General features: G+C 33.2%; 1 protein-coding gene across 2 annotated transcripts in view; it reads right to left on the bottom strand.

The window, feature by feature from the left end:
- Positions 1 to 15357, bottom strand: part of LOC108913661 (neuralized-like protein 4) — a 67412-nt gene extending 52055 nt beyond the window's left edge. Inside the window, exons 1-6 of one of the 2 annotated variants that reach the window (XM_018719246.2) lie at positions 15158 to 15357; positions 15003 to 15104; positions 14831 to 14944; positions 14502 to 14779; positions 4533 to 4755; positions 850 to 1146 (exon numbers count right to left, since the gene is read on the bottom strand). In XM_018719246.2, the coding sequence (XP_018574762.1) occupies positions 850 to 1146; positions 4533 to 4755; positions 14502 to 14779; positions 14831 to 14944; positions 15003 to 15104; positions 15158 to 15313 (1170 nt within the window). In that variant the 5' untranslated portion in view covers positions 15314 to 15357. Of the gene's footprint in view, positions 1 to 849; positions 1147 to 4532; positions 4756 to 5078; positions 5126 to 14501; positions 14780 to 14830; positions 14945 to 15002; positions 15105 to 15157 lie in introns of those variants that run through there. The other variant, XM_018719247.1, reaches the window with a different exon arrangement.
- Positions 15358 to 17536: the final 2179 nt, after the last annotated feature.

The following is a 17536-nucleotide window of genomic DNA, read 5'->3' as shown; positions in this document are numbered from 1 at the left end:
TTTTTTTTGGATAAGTTCTGAAAAACACTTAGAAAACTGTAAATAATTTAGTTAATACACTAGCTGTCAAGTTGCACTAGTGTAATTTAAGGATTAAAAATTGCTTAAAAACGAAATGCATTGAAATTTGTATATGCAACTATCTCAATAACCAAGGCAGATATCGAAAATGAACAAGAGTAACTTTTTTATGAAACGAAGGACGTTCGTTCATATTTTGAATACTCAATGTCAGTAATTCTAAAGGCAAAAAAAAAAATGTATACCATTTATTTTGATAAATATAAATATATATTTGTTTGGAAATAGGGCATAACTGACGCCGTATACAAGAAACACCAAAATTAGTTAAAACAGTTTTCAAAATTCTTGAGAAATTTCAAATTAAAATTGAAACATTGAACGCCCTGTATCTCAAACCAGCAACATTTGCATAAGGCATATTTGGCTCAATCGTCTTATTTTGACTACCAGCATCTCTAGCTTCGAGATTTCCCAACCTTTTGCAGACATCCGTTATTATGTGTATATACAGTGTAGGAAAGTACCGATGGTCTATCAGAAGTTACGTGAGAGCGATAAAGTAAGCCATAGAAATCCATGTGATAGACAAGGATGGCTATAATGAAGGCGTCTAATAGTCAACGCCCATTTCGCCCTTCCACAAATAAGAAGTGGATCTTATTTGTGGAAGGGCGAAACGGGCGGTGACTATGAGAGGCCTTCATTATAGCCATCCTTCTCTATCGCATGGATTTCTATGGCTTACTTTATCGCTCTCACGTAACTTCAGATAGACCATCGGTACTTTCCTACCCTGTATACAGAATATATACAATATCTACAAACCTTTATAGTCATTCCATATAAGTCGATTACACCCCACACCGTTGTGGGTACTCTTTGAGCCGCAATGCCTTGATCTAAACCATTAATGAAGTAATGCAAATTTCCATCAGGTTTTCTCATCATTCCAACTCGATCACCTTCAGCTAATTCATCCAAGTTAAAATCCCCATATTCTCTTCTTGTACCCTTGCCATTTGTTAGTATACCACATCCAGACATCATTATTGTACCACTTCGCATATTAGTCATAGTAGCAGGAAAAACCAAGGTATTTGGATTGTGAGTAGTTATACCCATCTAAAAATATATAACAATGTTACAAGACATATATTTTATGTTTGAATATAAGTGTTTGGACCAGTGGCGGCTTGCCAGGTGACGCAAGTGATGAACCGCTTCACCTAAAATTTCCATTTGGTTGTGCAATTTAAAATTATTTTTAATTTTATATAAATTTTATAATTTAGGTATAATGTTATATTGAAAATGTATTGTGTTCGTAGCGTTTTTTATGGTGGTTGTCATGACAACGAGGCGGCCAACACGTGAGTAAACTACGGTGTGGGGGAACGAGTGACGCGAAAATTGAAGCAGCATCGCTATCTCCTATCGCCTACCTTTAAACAGTTTATACGATATGTCGCCCAGTGAACGATTATAACGGTTCTTTGTTAATATTTGTTTTGTATCAATAATTATAGAAATGGTTCCTATGTATGATCCAGTATGTATTTTATTGGAAACGCCATTTTTCAGATGGAAAATTGAGGATAAAAAAGATTTTTTAAATTGCGAGAGACCTGTGCCTTCTCTCGATGTTGAAAAAAGGGGCAAATCAAAAGACAAAGTGTACGTTCAGAAATTTCGGAATGAATGGTATTCTGAATATAAATGGTTGTCTGGAAGTGTTTATTTTAAAAAACTTTCTGTATGCTATGTTTAATTGTGGGTCTGGTCGGGTATATGGAATAAGGAGGTATTTAACAATTTTGGGAACATCACGCGAGGCTGTCATAGTCGCAACCACAAAGCTTCTTTGGAACATATATTGTGTGCGTTAATGTTCGTAGAAGTCCACGAACCGAACTAATGCTTCTATTTTTTATAAAGTATAAATGAAAATCCTTCTCAAGAATGTCAGCTTTTCGGTAACATTGCAAATGCACCTAAAAATTTCCAGATTCATTTAAAGCCATTTGACCTTGAAAATATGAAAATTTTCTTTTTAAACAGTCAATGAATATGCTTCACCCATTCTCAATGTCACGAGCCATCACTAGTTTGCATGCAACAAGTGTTTGTCTTATAAAAAGCAAATTTGTGCAGGACATTTTTAAATTACTTGAAAACAGTACAATTGAATACATGGTACTGTGGGAAAACATTTTTCAAGACCTATATAACAATGTCCAACAGTTAAGAAGGTTACCAGGTGCCATTTAAGATTTATTTTTTAAAAATATATTCTATTTTTCGAAAAGAACAATGCTGCGCAGGTTTGTAAAAAAATTTGTGCTGTGTACAATGAAGGTACTTTTTCAAAATCTGCTGTGCAGAAATTGTTGCTTTCGTTTTGGTAATTTTGATGTGAAAAATGAGTCACGCTCTGGTCATCCAATCAGTGAAAAAGCTAATAAAATTCTTGAAACAGTCCAGCAAAATAAGCATATCAGCATTGTCGATATTGGTATGAAGCTAGGCATTTACCACAAAACTGTTTTGAACTATTTACACAAAGCTGGCTACAAAAAGTAACTCAATGTACGAGTTCCTCATGAGTTGAGCAAAAAAAAACATGTTAGACGGAATTAATATCTGCAATACCCTGTTGAAACAATGAAATCAATCAATCAATTTCTGAAACATGTCTTAACCAGTGATGAAAAATGGGTCATGTATGACAGTCAATCAGAAGCGTCAAAGATCATGGAGAAGGATGGTGAGCCCTCACAAGGCTTTGTTCAGGCAGGATTCACGAAGAAGTAAAGCTGTGTATGTGGTGGAACTGGAAGGTAATCATCCACAATGAGCAACTTCCAATCAATCGATTGATTCTCTACTTTACTCTGAACAACTGGAGAAATTACGCCGAGCAATTGAAAGAAAACGGACTGAAGTGAATAACAGAAAAGGTATAGTCTTTCATCACACCAATGCCTGACCACACGTTTCTTTGATAACTCCTCAAAAATTGCGACAGCTTGTTGGGACGTTTTGATGCATCCACCATATAGTCCAGACATAGCACCCACTAACTATCACTTATTCTGATATCTGCAGAACTCTCTCAATGGAATTAAACTGGCTTCAAAAGAAGCCTGTGAAAACCACTTCTTCACTGATGGTATCATGGTTCTACATGAAAAATGGTGAAACATTGTCGAAAACGTCACATCCATTTTCCCAGACCTAATATCAAGTTAACTCAAATTAATTTAAAAAATGAATAAACTTATTACCAGTAACAATAAACTACACCTATAAAAAAAAACTAAAATCCTAAAAGCTCTAAAGAGTTTAAATGGTCCTTACTGATGACTATACAATTAATCATATTTATTGTTTTTTTTTTTAATTAAACATCATACAAATGAGTTGTTATTCCAAGTCAAGAACATTATTTACACAAAAAAAAACACATTTAATGTTAATTTAATTTGGTTTTGTTTATATGTACTGGAAAATAGATAATTTTTTTCAACTTCACAATTTATTATAAAGAATGTGATTAAAGATGATTTGCTAGATTTTAATGCTTATAGTGAACAGTAAATTTTAACTGTTTTTAAGTGTCTCAAAGATTAAATTCATCTTTCTTGAAAATGGCCAACGTTATCCACTTGGAACAAGAGAACACTTTTATAATTTTTTTAATGGTTTCTAATGTTAGCTCCTCGAAAAACTAAAGTAAAAAAAGTTATAATTAATTATTCAGTCAATAAATACTCTTTAAGCTGTTTAAGATTGTAGAATTGTATGTATCCTTTATTTTATATTACTATTAAAAAAAAAATTAATTGATATAAATTATAGCAAAATATTACAGTAGAACTTCGCTAATTGGATGGTCCAACTCTCCTCTTAGTCCCGACCATTTTCGGTGTTTGTTCACCTACTTACCTACACGAGCCGCCGCTAGAGTCCGGTCCTCACATGACTGATCAGTAGGCCCATTGATAGATGAGGTACATAGTTTGATAAGCTTTATTACAAAATAACTTGTTTTTAACCCGATCAATAAGTTGCGCACACATTTGTTTTATATGTACTGTGATGTTACAAATCAATAAAAGTGTGTCTCTGATAATCCGACCCTTTTTGTGTTTCGACCATGCTGCCGGTCCCGTAGGGGACGGATTAGCGAGGTTCTACCGTACTTTTAAAAAATAACTGCAATCGTGTATATTCATTAATATGAATTTTTTGAAGTATCATGGTGAGCTGTCTCAATTTTTGCTCATGGTTTTTGAATACCATATATAGATGGTAAAAGAATAGAGAACTTTACATTAATATCCAGGTGACTTTTCTATCTACTGAAAACCCATTGAATAAAAAACTAAACAATTGTTTTCTCTTGCTAACTAATATCTATAATAAATATGGAATATACATATGTCTATAATAAATTTCATTAAACACTATTCTCAATATTAATTAGTTTTGTCAGTCAAAATATTTACCTCTATACTTCCACTCCACTTATCTACAAGACGATCTATGCGTATTTCAAAGAGCTCTGAATCACGAAGAGGACGATGTGTCATAACTACTCCATTATTAAATTCATCTAAAGGACGTCGTCTTTCAGCACTTCGACTGCCATTAGATAATTTTACAAGAGAACCACATCGATCATGAAATCTAAGCTTATCTTGCCTTAAGCTTTCTTCAGGAAGGCTTAAACTATATAACAAATGATATTATTTAATGAATAATAGTTGTAAGTTCTTATAAATTTAGCAAAATATTAAGAGAAATACAAAAAACTAGTTATATTTTAAGAAATTTATTTTTTAAATTTAAATATTTTATTTCTAACTGCTGTTTAATTTAGATTATTTATTTTTAATTTGTAATATTTATTTTGAACAGCAATGTTTTTTTTATTCACATTCAACACTCAGTATTCCAATTTCAGTTCTGTTATTTTTATTATAGAATGGGATGAGTAAACTAATAATACTAGCTTATATAGTGACTAGCTTATATACATGCTGTTTTCTTACTCCATTCCTCAACTTCCACAGGTTGTTAGTTGTATAATTTTACACCAAAGCCCTTAACCAACTAAAGGTCTACAGCCACTGCGTATTTGCCCTATTGAAAGAAACCAGACATAGAAAGCTAATAAATAAATACGTTTAAAGTATTTGACATGAAAAGTTTCATTCAGGTTGTTGACATAACAACAGTATTAAAAACTTTAAACGTGTTTTTCTCGAAACCACATTTTTTGAACTGGTCGGAAACATAACTTGAACAAATCTTCATCAATTGATCTAAAAATTTAACTGTATATTCAAAATTGTATTATCCGGCAATGTACATAGGATTTTTTTTGGTATATTGCATAGTATTTTTTATATAAACAATTATCTGACAATTTTTTCCTAAAATTTTTTATTTTTTTTCATAACTACTATTTTGCCAAGAATCAATATATTGGAAAAATCCTACATAAGACTCTAGCTGCTATTATATACAGAATGTAACTTTGAATGTGAGTTATACTCATATAGAAGTTGCCTTTCACTTTTAGAACCATATACTATAAGTTTGCTTTCTCAAATTTCGTTGTGAAAATTGATTTTTTTTAACTTTTTTTTAGTAATTTTCCTACCCCGTCACTAGGCAAGCTAGTGCGACTTAACCAATGGCACACGTAAGTTAGAATGCATGCGCATTTGGGAACTGCTGTATGCATTATTGTCAGATTTCATAATTTAAAGGAGAGGTTATTAAAAAGCAAATTTTATTAAAAATCAAAATTTCTGGACCATCTGCTGTGAAGTGCACTCTTTGGTGCATTACTTTTGTCGATTTAATAATTCTTTGAAATAAGGTAAACTATGAAACAATAACAAGTAAATTAACAAATAACTGAAGCAGTAATCAATGTAATGATAAATGAAATACACAAAAATAAGTAAATAATCTGATTACTCCCCTGATTTTTACAGCGTATGGCAGTACTTAAAATCTTGTAGTTAATCTTCAAGTATTGGTACCAGTATTCTCCTCCAAAGCGTTTAAAATTTCTGGTTCTAAGTTTCTCAATCCCTGAGCTTGTTTCCATCCAGCATTAGCATATTGACGTTCAATACTCCCATAGTCTCTTAAAAGTAGAACCAATATAACAAACATTTTCTTCGGCTAGTTGGAACAATCCATCTGATATCGCCTTCTTGCAACAGCATCATTTTCTCCTGACAAAAAGTAGGTTCTAACCATGTCAACACCGTCTTCATTCATATACATGCTCTTTCATATGATACACAAAATCCACTGTATTATCACTAAACACTGAAATAAATAACTTTGTAATGTATACACGTACACTACACAAAAATACCTCACAAACATCACGTAAACTGAACTGAGTGAAAATTAAAATAAAAATGTAACAAAATTAAGAGAATAAATCAGTGATGACGTAATTGGCCACTTCCGTTTTACCGAATTAACATGGCAGTTTGTTTTCTACTCGTTTACCATTGTCATATCATACAAAGTGAGAAGGTAACTGGCAGTAGTGGCAATGTGACATTAACTAAATGGCAGAGGTTAAGAGACTAACCTTCATAAGTGTTGGGAACAGGATCGGATTCGGCTTAAATTTAAACTGTTCACAGTTTAATTCTGTGCTGTTTTGTTTATTTTGAATTAATTTAATATGTCTAACACCCCTTGACTGCTGAAGTGGCTGAATAAGAAAAAAGAGTAGAACCTACTGTATTTCATTTAGAACTTTATAACTTTTTAATATTACCTGTTTTAATTTTCCTAAATGTGTACCTATATCCTATATCTACTTTACACAGTGACGGTAATATAGTTGAGCTAAAATCATTGACATAATAAAATACAAACAATGTTTAAAAAAATACTAACCCATAATTATTTTTAAAAACTTGAAATAAATTCAAAAAATTATTTCATATCAATCAGATTGGTATTATTATTTATATTTTTTGTTTTTTTAAATGTTTTTTTAAAATGGCAAAAATAGTTATTTTAAAAAATAAAATAGTTTTATTTACAATTACTAACACTGTAGTATAACAACCCCGGGTTGGATAAAAAAAAAGAAAAAAAAAAACGTAGTTGTGGCCAGAAATATGTGATCATCATGAGGAATACCTACGTTGTATACATCTATTTTTAATTGACCGGAAGGCGCTGGCTACTAACTTTAAAGAGGGGAAGTATATTTTAATTTTATCAAACAAAAGCAGAGTAAATACACCTAACTTTATTATTTATGTACAACAGTCTTCAAATTAAAGATGTAACAACCATTTAACATAAAATGAGAGTGCCAGGCTCACCTAGAGCTCCTGTGGGAAAAGAGCATGACAGAGAAACCCGAGAAACCCACGATCGTTGCTCTAACTACCCAAATATAAATACAAAACAACCGATAACAAAAGGCATAAATTAAGATTCTTTGCTAATGATAAATAACGCCCGACTCATTTAATTTCTCACTAAATGTCATCTCACTCGAATTAGACATATGTACACACTTCCAAGTAAAACTGAAGAGGTTTGGTGTTAGTTAGCCGGCAGGGCCGGAAGGTACTGGAGTCCCATACGGGAGGCAATCCAGCTATGAGTTGAGATTTCCGAAGATCTGTGTTAGCAATTCGTTTTTTGTTTTTAATTATTCTTTTTACAGATTCATTCCTCACGGGCGAAAATGTTAGTAAATTCAACAAGGCTCTTATATGCGTATGACATAAAGTGAGCACAAGAAATGCTTTATTATTTGTTTTTCGAACAATGTGATCAGGACAAAACAAGTTAAATGTGAAACAAAGGAGTGGTTATTGCAATATCTGGGCAGTCACGACAATATATATATTTTAACATGTAATAAATAATGAGCAATCGTTAATAATAATTGTAACAATTTTACCTTATGCCCTTGAGCATAAAGCAATGGCGGCTAAACATACAAAGAATTATTATCATTAAACATCTATAACCATCACAATCATAAGATTACATAGAACAATTAACAACAGAGTACTTAAAGAATAATTACCTGCTAATTAATACGGGTTAAACACTTTGATTTTTCACTATTTTGCCTCACTGCCCGCCGATCGTCTTGCCCCCATCTCCACACTGTTCTCACTTCAACTATCTTGGCTTCCTTCCAGAATTCCCCACCTAAGCGTTTGTTTTTGCGCTTCCTTCTACCAACTGTCAATATTACGTTTTCATTATTATACAACACTCACGTAACAGGTGACGTCGAAGTTGATGCGATAAGTAGCGTATTGCACACCGCATACCACTATTAGTTAATATTTAAATAAGTCAGATTTTTTTATGTTTTTGTCCATATTGATATGCAGTGTTTTCAAAAGAAACAGCTAAAAAGAACACATTTCTCATAAAAATGACCTTAGTAATATGTTCACTCCTTAGGTCTTAGGAGATACAGCCTCTCTAAGTTTCCAAAAAATATGGAATAGCGGCTGTAATTTGAAATCCAAAAAAGGTATAATAGTCAAATTTTACACAGATATTTTACTAATGCATGTGCAACTTCTCAACAATTTTTGGAAAAGAGGTTCAAATAAGCATCCCCTAGGCTATTTTTTGCTACAACTTTTTTGTTTGATAAAAATTGAATATTCAAAAATACGGGTCAGATAACCCGGTTTATTTTAAAACTTTTACCTCTCTTACTTTTTTGCTTTAAAACTAACCGTTTATTAAGAAAAAATTAAATTCATTATCATTCGCATTACAACTCACACGATTGCAACTAAGAAATATGTAAGTAGGCAGCTGTCATGCTAATAAAAAGATCTTTTGTGACTTTTGCAAGTGCCTCCTTGGATTTACCACTCAATAATTTTATTTCTTTTGTGATAACTTAGGAAAAATTATGGCAAATAGTTTTACAAATGATGAATATGCTAACATGTTGCAAGTATTTTTTGAATATCAGAAAAACTGTGCCACAACATAAAGTTTGTACCAATAGAGGCATACAAATCTAATGACAGAAATTAACATGACATTCGCCTACTTGGCCGCCTACTTAAATATTTCTTAGTTGTAATCATGGGAGTTGTAATGCGAATGATAATGAATTTCATTTTTTCTTAATAAACGGTTAGTTTTAAAGCAAAAATGTAAGAGAGGTAGAAGTTTTAAAATAAACCAGGCTATTCTAATCAATATTTTTGAATATTCAATTTTTTGACAAACAAAAAAGTTGTAGCAACAAATAACTTTAGGGGATGCTTATTTCAATCCCTTCCAAGGGGCAGACATTTTCAAAAAATTGTTGAGAAGTTGCACATGCATTAGTAGAATATCTGTAAAATTTGACTGTTACACCTTGTTTGGTTTTCAAATTACAGTAACTATTCCATATTTTTTTGGAAACTTTGAGGCTGCATCTCCTAAGGGTTCTTACACACGAGCGTTTTACCGATCGGCAGCCGACCGTCAAACTTGCCGGCAACGATTTTGTGTGTAAAGATATATTTAACTGTGTAATTTAAAATTTTGTCAATTATTTTGACGATCGGTATAAATGCCAATCTGTAAAATACCGCCCGTGTGCAAGAGCCATAAGAGATGAACATTTTACTAAGATCATTTTTATGCAAAACGTGTTCTTTTTAGCTGTAGATTCACCAGTGCCATTTGTGCTACTTCTTTTGAAAACACCCTGTATAATGGTAACTCCTTAACACTAGATTTAAACAAATCAACTGGCAACGTTGACAGATCATTCATACAGCTTACCACGTGAATTCCGGGTAACCCAGTTTAGGCTGCCCAGTGGCAGCGTAGACAATCACTAAAGTGCAGTTTAGAAAACTAATTATAACTTGAATATTTATTTGATTAAGAAAAGATCTTGAGATTTGTATTCCGGGTAACACGTACCATTACCCCTAAAACTGCATGAGTTGCATTTTCGACTGTGGACCGCTTAAAAAATGTCAATGGGGAAATGCTGCGCAATCGTCAAATTTTTCTTAATTACTGCGAAAAAATTATATTTTGTAATTCATTAGTAGTATAATAAAATCCTCTATGTAAAATTTCGATTGATTCCTTTATTTTGATAAAATAATTCTCGAAACATACCTATTATGTATTGCTCTAGGGTGGCCTAACCTAACTAATTATAGGCAAAAAAAATATTGGAAAATGCAGTAACAATCCTGAAACTTCAATGTTACTGAATGTTTTGGAAAATAGACATTTGCATTTAATTCCTAATGATTCTAGGAAAAAAAGATTTTCTTCAAGCCTCTGAGTTATTCTTTATTTAAATTTAAAATAAGCGCAACTGTTTTTTGCTAGTAATTGTCACTTTCAATTAATTAATTAAATTAATTTTTTATTTTTCACTTTCACAAAAATCATTCTTTTTTAAAAAAATCTGCTTTTCTTCAAATGTAGAAAATTTTAGTTTTAACTGAGGCAATGTACATAAAATAAAAATGTTAAAATTCTCAATTTCATTTACCATCCGTTAATTTAATTTTTAACATTTTATATGAAACAAATTCATAAACTTTTTTTGGAGTAGTCTGCTTTTCAAAGTCTATAGCATTGTTTTTCAACACCTTTTTATTATGACATCCTAATATAATGTGTAACAATCAATATATTGATTACTGCAGGAGCCACAGGAGTTAAGATTGTTATATAAAGGTAAGTAAGATCACAACCTTTTCCGAGACACAAGGTGATCAACTTAGGTGTAAAAAAATCATATTTGAATATTTTTTTTGTTTTATTATTAAATTTAAATTTAACTGCCAGTATAAGAATCCATTTTTAAATCATGTTATGCCTTTTTTAAAATAAAAAACAACTCTTATCAATATCCCCAAATATTTTACTAAAAAAAGTACCCTTGTTTATTTTTTCTAAAAGGTATAGTTCGTAAAGTTTAAGTTTTTTGATGGTAAACTAGTTTTATCTAAAATAACTATTTAGTCCCCAGTACATGGTTCTTGCAGTTTCATTATACATATACTCCTCTTCGATATTTTTCAGCGTCACTGCGTTTGCGCACGAGCGGTACCGGAAGTTGTCGTTTAGATGCTATTATGTATTTTCATACATATATTTTTTTTTATGTTAATTTCCAGCTTTTACAATAAAGCTATTGAAAAAATATTTGTCTAACAAAACCATGCCGCGTTCCTATTTGTCCGACACCCCCAAAATGTCAAAATGACATTATTATATTTTTTCATACATAGATGTTTCATTTTTCGTAAATTGTTTAATTAATTTGTTTAAAAAAAAGTGATAAACTTGTCCGACAAATATCATGAAGCATACGCATAGTCCGACGCCCTAAAAATGTCAAAATGACGTCATTATGTTTCTTTATACATAGATGTCGGACAAAAGTAATCCGTGATAGATAAATTTATTTCATAATGAAAAATAGAAAAGTCTGACAAAAATATATAGCGCTAATATGCCAGTCCCACAAGAAAACAAAAAAATATTAAGAAATTTTACATTTTTTCCACCCTTGTATATTTAGATAAATATCATATACAGGGCTAGTCAGTTTTTTATAGACAAACTTTAACAGGAGATAGAACACGTTTTTAAAAACAAAAAGTTCCTATAAACATATGTCGTAGAGGGCTTCGTTTCCGAGATACAGGGTGTTGAATATAATTTTTTTTCTCGAATTTTCCTTATAACTTATAAACGAATGCTTAGATTTTTTTCATGTTAAGGGGATAATGCCTATTAATTAAGGGGCATAAAACAAGCAATAAGAATGTTCAAAAACTTGCACAGTGGCGGAGTGGAGGGGGTGCTCAACCCCTTTCTTAAACAGAACTTCTACGCCAATGACTATTTTTTTTAAAAATTGTTATTTTCATTATCTACATACAGTTTAACAAAAATAATGTCCCTTCTTCTGTTTCGAAATTCCTGTGCGTTTCCGAGTTATTTTGATTTTTAGTGTTTGATGTGGTACTAAATTAAGTAATTTATTTATTATCAATTATCGGCTAAATATTTAATTCTTTCAACGAAACCTACCGAAATATGTTTGTTAAGGATTCTAAAAAGCCGAAATCTCTTATTTATTTCTTTCCAATGTAGTCAAAATAAATATCTGTTATATCAAGCCATACTCAAATACAAGACTTTTATAAGTTGAAATCTGTTTAATACACTAATTTTAACAATCCTTATTTATTATGTGCTGCGTAAATACTAATGTACTGCAACTAAATTACAAAAAAAACACTGAATGAACATTGATATTAATATTTATGTAACTTGTAATAAGTCAAACTATCGTTGTAAAATGTCATTTAATACTTACTTGTTTTCCAAGGAGTAGAATATTTTGTTGCAGTACTATACGTACAAAAACAACGAAAATTGAAACAGAAATTGGTACATACACAAGTTTAATAAAACTTAAAGAAACTTCTAAAAACTTTATGGCAACTGCACAATAATGTATTGTATGTATGTAATGTTTATAAAAGTCTTGTATTTGAGTATGGCTTCATATAACAAATATTTATTTTGACTACATTGGAAAGAGATAAAGAATAAGAGATTTCGACTTTCTAGAATCCTTAACAGACCATATTTAGGTAGGTTTCGTTGATAGAATTAAATGATTAGCCGATAATTGATAATAAATAAATTACTTAATTTAGTACCACATCAAACACTAAAAATCAAAATAACTCGGAAACGCACAGGAATATCGAAACAGAAGAAGGGATATTATTTTTGTTAAACTGTATGGAGATAATGAAAATAACATTTAAAAAAATTTAAAAAAAATAGTCATTGGCGTAGAAGTTCTCTTTAAGAAAGAGGCTGAGCACCCCCTCCACTCCGCCACTGTGCAAGTTTTTGAACATTCTTATCGCTTGTTTTATGCCCCTTAATTAATAGGCATTATCTCACAAGCATGAAAAAATCTAAACATTCGTTTATAAGTTATAATGAAAATTCGAGAAAAAATAATTATATTCAACACCCTGTATCTCAGAAACGAAGCCTTCTACGACATATGTTTATAGGAACTTTTCTTTTTAAAAACATGTGTTCTATCTCCTGTTAGAGTTTTTCTACAAAAAACTGACGCACCCTGTATAACATTAATGTTTTTATGTAAAAGATCAAAATATAACAAATTTGAAATTTTAAGATATACTTATCTTGCATTATATTACATAGGTATTCCAAATATTTTTTCTTAACTATAAAATCCTTGTAACAGCTAGAAAGATAGCCAATGATACTATTATCACAGCTATTGGGTAGAACCACGTTGTTGAAGTTATGCCGATGGTGTTTTCGAGCATCTAAAAACGTTTTACAGGCCGACAAAATTTTCGGATTAAACTGGTTAACAGTTTCTTGCTTCCCCTTAAATTTTAAATTATTATCTTTTACTGCACTACACAAAAAGCACTGCATAATTAAAACCCTGTGAAAAATGCACGAATCAGATTTAGACACCTCATGTAACTTGGAGCACGTTGTACAAAACCGTTGGATTTTGGAGCACGTTTTAGGATGAGCTCCCATGTGTTTACGAAACTGTAACATAAGTGTCTAAACATATGAGTGTGAGAAAGATAGATATAACAGAAATATCTCTATTCTCTCTGCTACTCAGGTAGATCGCCCAAAAGCTGTTGCTCATACTCCAATTTCAAATAATTTTTTTTGCCGCGTACATTCAAATAAATTTAGAATTTTTTTTCAGAGCTCATTTTTATAAAATATTGATTAATATTGATTAATTCTTTTTCACTGTTTAACACTTTATTCAGTTTAAACAATTTTTGAATATTTATTAAATATTTAATTTGAAAAAAAAAATTTTCAATTGAACGGAATTTTATGGAAATGCGGTGCAGTTTTTGTCGGACGCATATTTTTTTTTTGCAATATATACTTTATTTCAAATTAAAAAAATTGGACTCTCAGTTTCAGAGATTCATTCAAATATATGTGTTTTAATCTGAATCTTGGAAAAGCTTGATATGTTTACATAACAAAATCAACTTGTTTACATTTCTTCTATCTGCTTCAGAAGTTGTCAAGACAAAAACTGTTATTAACCATAAACAATTTTCAGAAATATTTGTAATATATTTTTTAATGTATTACAAAATGTAGTGGCGTAGATTCATTAAGGTTTTTAGGTCTAAAATGCTCCAAGGAACAACCTGTTGAAGTTATGACAAGAAGTGGAAAACATCCTGTATAAGATACAGAGAGAGAATAATAACCAGTGGAAGATAATCATTAATTAATACAGATATTCATATAAAAAAACTGACAGAAAAGTGGGTACTTAGTTGTTTCCAATTTATAATTTTTTCTATAAAAATACTTTACAGGGATAATTGTTTACAAAAATACATTCTCACCTAACATTCATGTCCATCCTGATATCCAAACTATTACTACTACTCATACTGAGTTCACTCAAATCTCCTCCTAATGTTACATTCAATATATCATTATCTATAGCCAAAACTGAACTTCCACTTAAACAGTCATCATTATTATGTTCTCGATAAGCAGGGCTAGTAATGCTGACTTGTACACATTTTCCATATAAATCGACTATTGCATGTACTACATTAGGTAAATCTTCTGCACCTACTCCTTGAGATTCACCATTTATGTAAAAAATTAAGTCACCCTAAAAATATTTCAATAAATTTGAAATTATATTTAAAGATTGTAAATTTACTTCAGAAGTTCTCATTAAACCAATTTTGTCGTCTTGATTCAATTTATCTAGGTCTACTCCGTATCCTTCTGTAAGACATACCCCATTTTTAAAAACCGATGTGCCAGACATTATCTGGAAAATTTTATATATCACGCCAAATAAAAACAAATAAATAAATAAATATAATTACCCATGATCCTGTCTGAATTTTTGAAGCACAAGGTGGAAAGTCAAAGTGGAGCGGATCGCAATCTACAACACCTATTTCAAGACTGCCAGACCAAGAATTTACCTAAAATTAAAGAAGATACACACAAAATCTATATTTTCATTAACGTTCCTTACTTTTTTATCAATTTTTATCTCAAATAGCACATCATTTACTAGTGGTTCTGCAGATATTACTAATCCATGATCAAATTCACTTTCATTTCTAATAGCAGTACAGTTTTCATTTATAAGGGTTATTCGTTCTCCACAACGGTAATGAAAATAAGCCATATTTTCAAGATAATTTCTAAATTCAATTTTTGATCGATCCCATAGTAAACAAGAAAATGTCAATTTATTTTTATTTTTATTATGAGTTTAGTTCAAACATTCCACTCGATTTAGTTCAAATGAAAATAATAGTTCAATCACTTCAATCCATGTATATGGTGTATTAAGGTAGAATCAAAAAGAATAGGTTCAGCTATTTTTGTATACTACAATTGAAATCAACTGAATATGCAATAAAAAGTTGTCTTACCAAATACATATAAAACCAAAATTTAAAAAAGTAAGGCAAATTTGATCATTTGAAAATTTACAACCGCGCGCGCCATTATTCCATGGCTAGAAATTGGCCTCAATGATTTGGGATCGAGGGGGATTATCCCTCTTTATCCTGCCTCATCTCGTGTAGGCCTGGACAGCCTTCGTAGGTGGGCCCCATCCGTCGTCTACCCCGACCGCAAATGCGGCCGGTGTAGGCGCTTTGTGGGACCTCCTTTTGTCCTGGCTGGACCCCGCCGGCTAGGGCCCTTTCTTCTGGCGCTCTTCTTGCTTCGCCGGCTCGTCTGTATAAACCCCGGAGGTGGTGTCATGTTTATGTGTGGTATGGTTGGGTGGGTAGTGCGGTTATGCAGCCTGGGATGCGCTTTGCTAAGGTGGCCCTTAGGCTACCGCGGTAGTGGAGGGGTATGTGTGTGTGTGTGTCGTTGTCTTCGTTTCTTGATCCTGGCGGTCTCTGAAACCGAAAAGGTTGACGGGCAGGGGGGGATGTCGTTGGGGTGGTCACCCAGGGTTAAAAAGTTGATATCTAGGTCTTTTGTGTTTGTCGGTCACGTCGGGTACGTAGTCAACGGCTTGCCTGAGGAGGGGATTGTCATGTCAAGCGGCTACGTCAAACCGTTTCTCCGCGTTTTGTCTTATTGTCTGTGTAGCGTTTGTGTCTTGTAAGTCTCGTAATATGTCAGTGTTTCTTACGTACCAGGGCGCGTCGGTGGCCGTGCGGAGGGCTATGTTTTCCACAGCCTGTAGTGACTTTAAATGGCTGTTTACCGCGTGACCCCACGCCGTGGAGCCGTCGGTTAGCTGCGGTTGAAGTACCACCTTGATAAGCGTTCGCTTATTCCTTAAACTGAGGGTGTTTCCACCTTTGAGTAACGGATAGAGCCTAGCCCTGGTAGTCTTCGCTCGCGCCACCGTCTCCACGATGTGCGGAGACGCTGGTCTATCATCACGCCCAGGTATCGTGTTTGTCGATTCCAGGAGATGGGTTCCTGGGATAGTGTCAGTCTGTCGAGGTTTTGTGGGATTTTTCGTTTGGTAAAAAGGATAACCAACCTTTTGTTGGGATTAATTTTGACTTTCCACCTGTTGCACCAGGTTTCAAGTTGGTCTAAGGAGTTTTGGAGGAGGGAGGTGGAAATCTAGGATCTACGGATTCGGATGTTATTGTCAGGTCGTCGGCGTATAAGTATATGTTGGTGTTGGGGGGATGTGGGATGTCGAAGTTGTGATTGGTGTATAGGTGTGGGGACAGGACGGTGCCCTAGGGGACACCGGCCTCCATGGGACGGGTGGTGGAAAGGGAATCTTGGATTTGGATGCGGAATTTTCGGTGGTGTAGGTAGGATTTTATGAGTTTGGTAAAGGATATGGGATATTGGTTGGTGAGCATTTTCATCAGTAGGCCTTCATGCCAAACCGTATCGAAGGCCTTTGCGACGTCCAGGAAGACAGCACCAGTGTACTGTCCCCTGTTGAAGGCCGCCGTGATGTGCTCGGTAAGGCGAAGGATTTGGAGTTCAGTGGAGTGATTGGGTCGGAAGGCGAACTGCTCGTCTGGAATGACTTGCAGTTCTTGGGAGTGGGTTCTTAGACGGGTTAGGATAATTTTTTCTACCACTTTGCTCATAGCCGGGAGCAGGCTAATGGGCCGGTAGTTGGATGGGATGGTGTGATCTTTGTTGGGTTTTGGGATAAGGATTATGTTTGCTGTTTTCCAGCGGGTAGGGAAGTGTCTTAGTCTGAGTGTCGCGTTTGTTATGTTTAGTAGGGCCATGAGGCCCTTGTGTGGTAGTCGTTTAAGTGTCGTGTTATGTATATTGTCGGGTCCGGGGGCTTTTCTGTTTTTAAGTCTGCGTATTGTCAGTCTTAGTTCGTCAGGTGTTGCGGGGGGGATTATGTCATTGTCTGGCTCTCTGTCGACGCGTCGGGCCGCGCGCTCAGCCACTA

Source organism: Anoplophora glabripennis, unplaced genomic scaffold (assembly GCF_000390285.2).
Source record: "Anoplophora glabripennis isolate ALB-LARVAE unplaced genomic scaffold, Agla_2.0 scaffold1106, whole genome shotgun sequence".
NCBI classification, from domain to species: domain Eukaryota; kingdom Metazoa; phylum Arthropoda; class Insecta; order Coleoptera; family Cerambycidae; genus Anoplophora; species Anoplophora glabripennis.
This window is presented reverse-complemented; position numbering and strand designations above follow the sequence as displayed.